The following is an 8,147-nucleotide window of genomic DNA, read 5'->3' as shown; positions in this document are numbered from 1 at the left end:
TCTGCCAAATGCTGGTTTGGAACACACCTTTACTTGTAGTTCCATCCCAGCATATTCTGAGATCTTACTCCACATATTACAGACTTGCTGTACGAAGCAGGCTACTCGCCCTGCCAGCTTCAGAGAATCTAAGTTGGTTCCGTGTGTGGATATGGAAGGCACAAAAGCTTGTACCAGTGGAGATATTGGGAAGAGGCTATGGCTCAGAGGTAGAGCCTTTGCTTTGCATGCAGAAGGTCCCAGATTCAATCCCCGGCATCTTCAGTTAAAATATCAGGGTGTAGGTGATGTGAAAGACCTCTACTTGAGACCCTGGAAACCCACTGCCAGTCTGAGGAAACAATGCAGAGGTTGATGAGCCAAAAGGATCTGATTCAGTATAAGACAGCTTCACATGTTCATATGTGTTCATGGTACAAGCTTGTTAGGGGATACCTAGCTTAGTAGGAAAAAAAAAGGGGGTTGGAACAACCCCCCCATCTGCCCTCAAAATATCCGTCATGTTGCAGTGGACTAGCCCTAAGTCTACTGGGACTGAGACCTCTTCTGAATCCATATCCCATCACTTACATTACAGGGGTCATTTCCGAGAGGGAGGCATTGCATCCACCCTGGAGTGTGAAAACCCACCTCTGCCATGGCAGCAGAAGGCTAGGCAAGAACGGGTCTGCTCCGTAACGGGGGTCTTGGGGTGCCAACTCCCAGCTCTTGGTGGCATGCTGCCAACACCAGCACCAACCATCAGGAACTTGGGTGTGCTTCTGGATGCCTCTATCTGGGGAGGCCCAGATTGCGGACGTTGCCAGACTAGTGTTTTTCCAACTACGCCAAGTCAGGCAACTGGCCCCCTTCCTCTCTTGCCCTGTCTTATCCACAGTGATCCATGCAACGGTCACCTTGAGGCTGGATTACTGCAACTCAATCTACAGAGGGCTGCCCTTGAAGCTGACCTGAAAATTGCAGATGGTGCAGAATGCAGTGGTGCAGGTACTTTCAGGTACCTCTATGACAGCATATATCTAACTGGTGCTTCACCAGCTGCATTAGCTCCAGGTTGAGCACTGGATCCACTTCAAAGTTTTGGTTCTAACCTTCTGGGCCCTAAATGGTCTGGGACCAATGCACCTGCAGAACCACCTCTCCTGGTATGCCCCCCAAAGAGCTTTACGTGCATAAGATCAGAACCTACTGGTGATCCCTGGCCCAAAAGATGTCTGGCTGTCCTCCTGCCTGGTGGAACTCTCTACCTAGTGACATCCGCATCCTGTGGGACCTAGTACAGTTCTGCCAGCTGTGTGAGACAGAGATGTTCCACCGGGCTTATGATTGAGGATACCAATGGCCTCCATCGGATTTAGCCCATGATATGCCCCCATGGAGGGAGAGAAATATATACTGAACGCCATCGAATTTAGACTTTATTTTAATTAGTTTTATCCTGTTGGTTGATTGACTACTATGATGTATGATTAAATTTATTGTATGTTTTAATTGTGATGTACACTGCCCTAAGCCCTTTGAGGGGAGGGCGGTTTATAAATTAAACTACTACTACTACTACTACTACTACTAGTAGTAGTAGTAGTAGTAGTAATTTTAGATCAGGAAAATGACACGGGGAGGAACTGCACCCCCTCCCCTTGCACCATAGTCCTAAGGCAAATCAGCCCCCTATCACACCTGATCACTGCGTTTAGTAGTAATTTTAGATCAGGAAAATGACATGGGGAGGAACTGCACCCCCCTCCCCTTGCACCATAGTCCTAAGCCAAATCAGCCCCCTATCACACCTGATCTACTGCGTCTGAAGAAACCCCAAGAGCTCCATACACCACACTTCTGGTGTCTCATAAAAGCCCGACAGCAGAGGCCTTCAGGAGATACTTGATTTTAAAATGGCTCAGTACAAAAATACTGAAAAGTCATGATTGCAGACTGTGATGTTGATCATCATTGTATTTTCAAAAGTTAAACTGGTCCTTTTTACAATAAAATGAAATACTTTTATGGTTCATGTGGCTTTTTGGGAGAGTTCCAGGGTAAGGCATATCGAGGATTGTTTCCTTCCTCCACCTATTCATCAATCTGACACTTAAAAACTGACTATTTTTTTCCAAAGTAAATCACCTTGTCTTCCACAATCTATTTCTGCCATGGGTTGTTGGGAGTCTTTTCCTACTAATGATACGTTTTGGCCCATAAAGCGTCCGCAACGATTATTAATAAAAAGACTGATAGAATGGATTCCCTACCCTAAGTCCCCAAGAAGACACATTTCCTGAAATGGATAGGAATGTTTACTCTGGTTGCTATGGCAAAGTTTTGGGGGGTGGGGTGGGGAGAAGAGTATAAGAATTCTTTCCTTTTCCTTTGGCAAGGTTTGGAGTGACATCTCTCTACACAAAGGATTTAAAAAATTTAAAAGAGAGAAGCAGGAAAGGAATCCTGCTTTGTCCATTCTGCATATGGAAACAACAAAAGCACTTCGTTTGTATATTTATTGGATGGTTTTGGCTCGGCTCAAAAATGCTTCACAATTCACACAGCATTTGGCAACGAATTGTTGTAGCCATTAAAGAGCCTCAATGAAACACACGTGTGCGCACCTTTGGACTGTAGGCACAGAGAGATGCACAAACTTGCACTGTAAGCAGGGCTGGCATCTGCATGCTAAACAGCAGAGCAGCATGATGAGTACGATCCAGCATGCTGTCTTCACTTCACCTGCAAGCACTCATTAATTACCCTCGGCTACATTTTTTCTAGCATTCCAAGCCCATAAGCAACCTCAAGCAGCTGTCTTTAGTTTAAAAAGAGGGGGGAAAGCACAGCACAATGAGAAGCTAGCCAGACAGAAATCACATCCCAGATCCTTGGCCAGGAAGCCAAGAAGGTGATCTTGGGCCAGCCATTCTCACTCATCTTAACCTACCTCACAAGGTTGTTGTGAGATTAAGATGGATGGAGGGGGGAGGAAGACATATACTCCCCGGAGCAACTTGGAGGAAGTGTGAGATAGAAATGCAAATAATTAAACCTTCAGAGTTGCAAATAATGGCCTCTTTCCACTAAAAAAATTATCATTTAATGTCTTAGGAGCCTGGTGCTGGGGTTGGAAAGTCCTAATAATCAAACACGAAGTAGGTAGAAAGACACAGGACCAGCTCTAGTTTAATACATTCCCAATTACAGAAGACAGTGATTAGGATGTCACCTTCTGAGTCAGTGCCCACAATGGTGACATCCCAATTAGCTGATGATGGGAAAAGATGAAAGGTAGAAAAGAGGTGGTAAGGAGCAGGGGGACAGGACCACAAGAAGGCCACAGAGACAAGTCCCGAATGCCATCTGCATTCAGGACTTCAAACTTTTAAGCAGACCAGGTCCATGTGCATCCAAACTTTCTCTGCATCATGAGGGCTAGAAAGATTCCCCCCCCCAAATGCTGAAAGCAGAGATTTCCCCCAGATTCCAGATCACATACTCTGCAGCAGATGTAGTGCCATGTAAGTCTCTGCTCCATTTTCTCATAGTCTACTTTCCCACCTTCCGAGACCTGCTGGATGAGTGAATCCTTTGGCTCTTCTCGTGACAGAAGGCCTCTATGGCGCTCCTTCCCCTTCCCTTCAGCCTCATGGATGCTGCAGGACTTACTGGGAATTGTGAAAACAGACAGCTTGGGGGTAGTGTAGGCTGCCGAAATTTGATCTCGTGCTCATAAGCATCATTACTCATCTGTGAAGTCCAGCCTTTGCTGACTTACAGAGGGGGAAAGAAACACGCTTGGCTCTCTCAATCCTCAAGTGTTTAAGAGATGGCAGCTTGCCAGGCACCAGCTGCAGAAAGCCTTAAAAAAAGACCTGGGCCCCTTTTCGTAAGGTGTGGGTGGGAAACAGATTGCTTTTAATCGCTCGTTGAACAAAAACGAAGGGCCGTCTAGCAGAAGAGCTGCGTTGCCACATCAAGCCAGGGTCTACCTCGTCTAGCCATCAGTCTCCATCCATCCACAGCCAGCCTGATGCCTCTGGAATCTCCCAAGCAAGGCACAAAGGAAGGCCATTCTCCTGTTTATCCCCCAACATCTGGAACTTAAGGGTGTCTGCCAGATGCCGCTAAACGTGTATAGGCTCCATTAGCTATCGTTACTAATAGCTGTTGATAGACCTATCCTCCATGAAACCGTCTAATCCACTTTACGAGCCATGTAAAGCTAACTGCAGCCATATAAGATAAGACTTTCCCACAGAACTGCTGAAAGCTCATCTCGTGCAAGTGCAGGGTTTAACCACTCCACAACACACCACCAGGTGTATTCAGTGAAAAACAGCAGTATCCAGTGCCTGCATGCAGCTGTGGTACAGGGGAAGAGAGACATTTCTCTTTGGCCACTTTCTTTCCCCAGCCTCCCAAGGATCTGGCTAGATACACATTCCCGTAAGGCGGGGGTGGGGAGGAAAAGATCGTCCAAAAGAATCATCCTACGCCTTCCAGCTGCAACTGAGGTGGAATCACTCAGGCTGGTTCTGCAAGTGGAGAGCAGAGCCCCACAGAAACCTCAAGTCATCTCAGCTCCAGGAAATTATGCCGTGATAGTTTCATTCCTCCCTGCGCGTGCAGACAGACCGAAGAGGTGGCCACTCTAAAATATGGGCTGTTTCTGAATATTTATCAGTCGTAAGAAATAGCAGAGAATAAGGTGAGAAAGGGACCCGAGGCCACGTTTGATCCCAATGATCTCCCCTTGTGGGTATCCACAAAGCACAGACTAGTACCTGAGTTTGTCTGCTATAAATATCACCCTTCTCTCAAGCAGCAGGGAAGAGAAGACTCTGCTTAAATGCCGGATGCTGAGCGAGGAGAACAAAGAGTCGAAGTCAACATGCTCGAGCCTCGAGTCGAGTGGCCGACGCAACTCTATTACCTGAAAGAAAAAAGAGTGCAGCCTTATCGAATCAGTGGGAAGAGTGTGGCGGGAACGGTGGCCCAAAGGCCTTACTCTTGCACAGGGATGCTTCAGGGACCTTCTCGACCAATTAAGGGGAAAACTATGTTATTTAACTTTCAGTGCCCGTCCACCGCCCTTCCACTTCCTCTAAATCTCGTTTTGATCTTACTTCTGTCCCAGAGCCAGGCAGGAAGTTCTTGATGGTGATCGTCCGTCCCAGAGCGGGAAAAGGAGCCTCCATGACGCTCCTCATGAGGGGCTGCACCAAGGCCGGGGAGATCCCCCGTCTTTTCTCCACTTCATCTAAGATCTGGAAAGTAGGGAAATAAGTAAGTGGAGATGAGTCTATGGCAGACAGTATTTGACAGAAGACACACAGGTTTTCATGCTTCGGTCTGTCTCGTCTCTGTCCCGATCAGTCCTTTTTCATCTTCCCCAGTTTCCAATGACAGTATTTCAACAAGAGAGAAAGGGGGTGGGGGAAGTGATAAGAAGCTTCAAATGCTCCCTTTTGGACGTTTCTAAGATTAAAATGAGAAAAAAAAGAAAAGAGCCTTCAAATGGTCAGTAGGGCTTTCAGGGCAGGAGATGTTCAGAGGTGGGATTGCCACTGCCTGGCTTTGTGCAGCAACCCTGAACCTTCCTTGGTGGTTTCCCATCCAAATACTGACCCTGCTTAGCTTCCAAGATGTGATAAGATTGGGCCAGCCTGGACCATCCAGACCCCTAATAATTACAACAATTTTCTCAACACAGGACAGTGACCATAGCTTTGAAGCAAAGAGATTTTTCCGTTGGCAGCCATACACAGCACTGTAAGTCCATTTAACTGTTTGCAGTGACATTCAGTATGTGGAAGTAGTGAAGTGTCCAGAGAAGTGCCCTTGATGAATAATCTGGGGATGGCCTGAATATTTAGATGAAATCCCCTGCTCCCCCCCCCCTCCATTGTCCCCAAAGACTGGCTGCCCAGCACGCCCTCCCTTTCTTCATCCAGCCTCCCTTCTCTCCATGGTCCACATGGTTAATCCCACTTGCCTTCACCTTAGAAAAGAGGTTGAAGCATCCGAGGCGGCTGACGATGCAGTAAACTTCAGGGAGACGCTTCCCTTTCCCACTGGGCTTTCAAGAGGGACAAACATAAGACAGGTCCACACAAAACATATATTAATTCACCAGAAGCCACGGGGAGTCTGCATTCAACACAAGGCGTCATTCTCCTTATCTTGATAAAAATGTGAACTGGCTTTCTAGTCCTCTTCGCAAAAGCCTAAACACACAATTATAGTCTGCCTCTATGAACGCTTACAGCACACAAGGAAAATTCCAGTTTTCTTTTTTCTTTTTTTTTAAGCCCCCGGAGGGGATTTTTTATTGATTTTTTAAATACTACAAAAACTAGAACAGAAAAAAGGGAAAGGGGAAGCTACATATAAGGGAGAAAGTAAAGAACCCACTACTAACTAAAAACCCAAGAGAGGAGATCTCCAACTAGCTTTTTATACTTCATTCAGACTTTTCATCTTTATACTTCTTATGAACTGTGTCAATCTTTTAACCCTTTTAACCATCCCCAGTTACATTTAATTGCCCAGTAACAGTGCCCCCCATCATCCCCTGGAACTAAAGTTCTCAAAGGCACAATTCAGAGTCCTTCAGCCTTTACTTCTTCTTCTCTCTCTTCCGCAGTTTGTAGGAACTTTTCAGGGCTGATGCCCCCTGCTCAGACAAAGAGTCCTCACCAGATAATATGTATCTTATTAAGAGACCCAGTGAAATGGTTTAAAGTAGCAAGAATGTGCAACATCAAGAGGAAAGTGGCTGTATGGATTTGCTTATGAACACAGAATCAGAGTTTTACATTCTGTGATATTATCCATAAAACTATTATTCAAGTGCGGGATAAATGTAGGCAGCGACTTGCTGCAAACCCCCCCCCCCTGGCCCACGTGTGCACAAACCTCCCCCTCCCCCCCAAGTGCCCCTGGAGCGCTGATTTAGCGATCCGCACTCCGGGGGCAACTTGGCTATTAGATATATAGATTATCCATAAAACTATTATTCAAGTGTGGGATAAATGTAGGCAGCGACTTGCTGCAAAACCCCCCCCCCAGACATCATAATATTTATAGAGCTGCTTCACAAGTGGCAAAGTTGAACCACTGAGAGCCAGCGTAAAACAGTTATTGGAGTATCGGATTAGGACCTGGGAAGCCCAGGTTCAACAACCCACTCTGTCAAGAAGCTTGCTGGGTGATCTACAGCCCCCCCACCCCCACCCCAGGAACACTCACTGCCCTGAGCTCCTTGGAGAAAGGGCAGGATAAAAATACAGAGAGGGAAAGATTTGACTGGAATATAACATTCCCAGGGTGAATGGTTCAACAGCGGAAGAAGTATTTGAAATGAATGGGTTTGAACTTGTGCTAGTTTTGTTCCCCAAGGTCTCCAAAGAAATTACTTACATGACTGGAAAGAAATCATTACACTTGCTTTCCACTAAGAAATTTTGAAAATCTTGTTTGTTTTGTTTTCTCAGATAGGGCTATCATCTAATATATGTGTCTGTCTGTCTGTCTGTCTGTCTATCTACACTAGCCTGATGCCCGTGCTTCGCTATGGTATTTAAGTTCCGTAAATCCAGTTATAATACTGATGATGTGAAATTTGAAATGTGACATTTGTTGTAGGAATTCTAACAGAGAAGACTGTAGTGTAAGAAATGAAATGAGACATACATCCTTTTTTTCTGTACTGAAGGACTTCTCTCTAGACCACATTGGTGGTTCTGCCCTCAGGTGCTAGGATCACCAGGCTGCTTGATGAGCTCACTCTGGAGCAGGCCACATAGAACTGTCCATTTAAGAAGCAGTCACCATTTTTTAAGAAGCAGGGGTCATGTTTCTCAGAAATCTCTTCCGGGGGGGGGGGGTTGACGTCATGGGAGGAATGCACTCCCCTTATTTTGGGTTTCTTGGCCGGGGCATTAAATTTGGGGGAAGGGCCTACCCCCCGTTTTCTTCTTTTCTTTCTTTCTTTCTTTCTTTCTTTCTTTCTTTCTTTCTTTCTTTCTTTCTTTCTTTTTACAAAAATGCTTCTCATTTATGTTACATATTAGAACTGGGACATAAGTACATATTCAAAACACCATCCGAGCAATCAGATATTAAGCAAGTTCATATGATCCAGTTTTCTAGAACCC

At 45.8% G+C, this 8,147-nt stretch overlaps 1 protein-coding gene across 1 annotated transcript in view; it reads right to left on the bottom strand.

Annotated features, from left to right (window-relative positions):
* The window catches only part of DENND2A (DENN/MADD domain containing 2A), a 100,697-nt gene that overhangs the window by 14,299 nt on the left and 78,251 nt on the right, over window positions 1-8,147 (bottom strand). The window contains exons 12-14 of the mRNA XM_015409305.1: window positions 5,990-6,067; window positions 5,115-5,255; window positions 4,773-4,921 (exon numbers count right to left, since the gene is read on the bottom strand). Of these exons, the coding sequence (XP_015264791.1) occupies window positions 4,773-4,921; window positions 5,115-5,255; window positions 5,990-6,067 (368 nt within the window). The remainder of the gene's footprint in view (window positions 1-4,772; window positions 4,922-5,114; window positions 5,256-5,989; window positions 6,068-8,147) is intronic.

This window comes from Gekko japonicus, unplaced genomic scaffold (genome assembly GCF_001447785.1).
Source record: "Gekko japonicus isolate JY-2015 unplaced genomic scaffold, Gekko_japonicus_V1.1 scaffold515, whole genome shotgun sequence".
Taxonomy (NCBI): Eukaryota; Metazoa; Chordata; class Lepidosauria; order Squamata; family Gekkonidae; genus Gekko; species Gekko japonicus.
Note: the sequence above shows the minus strand (reverse complement) of the source record. Positions and strands in the feature narration are given on the sequence as shown.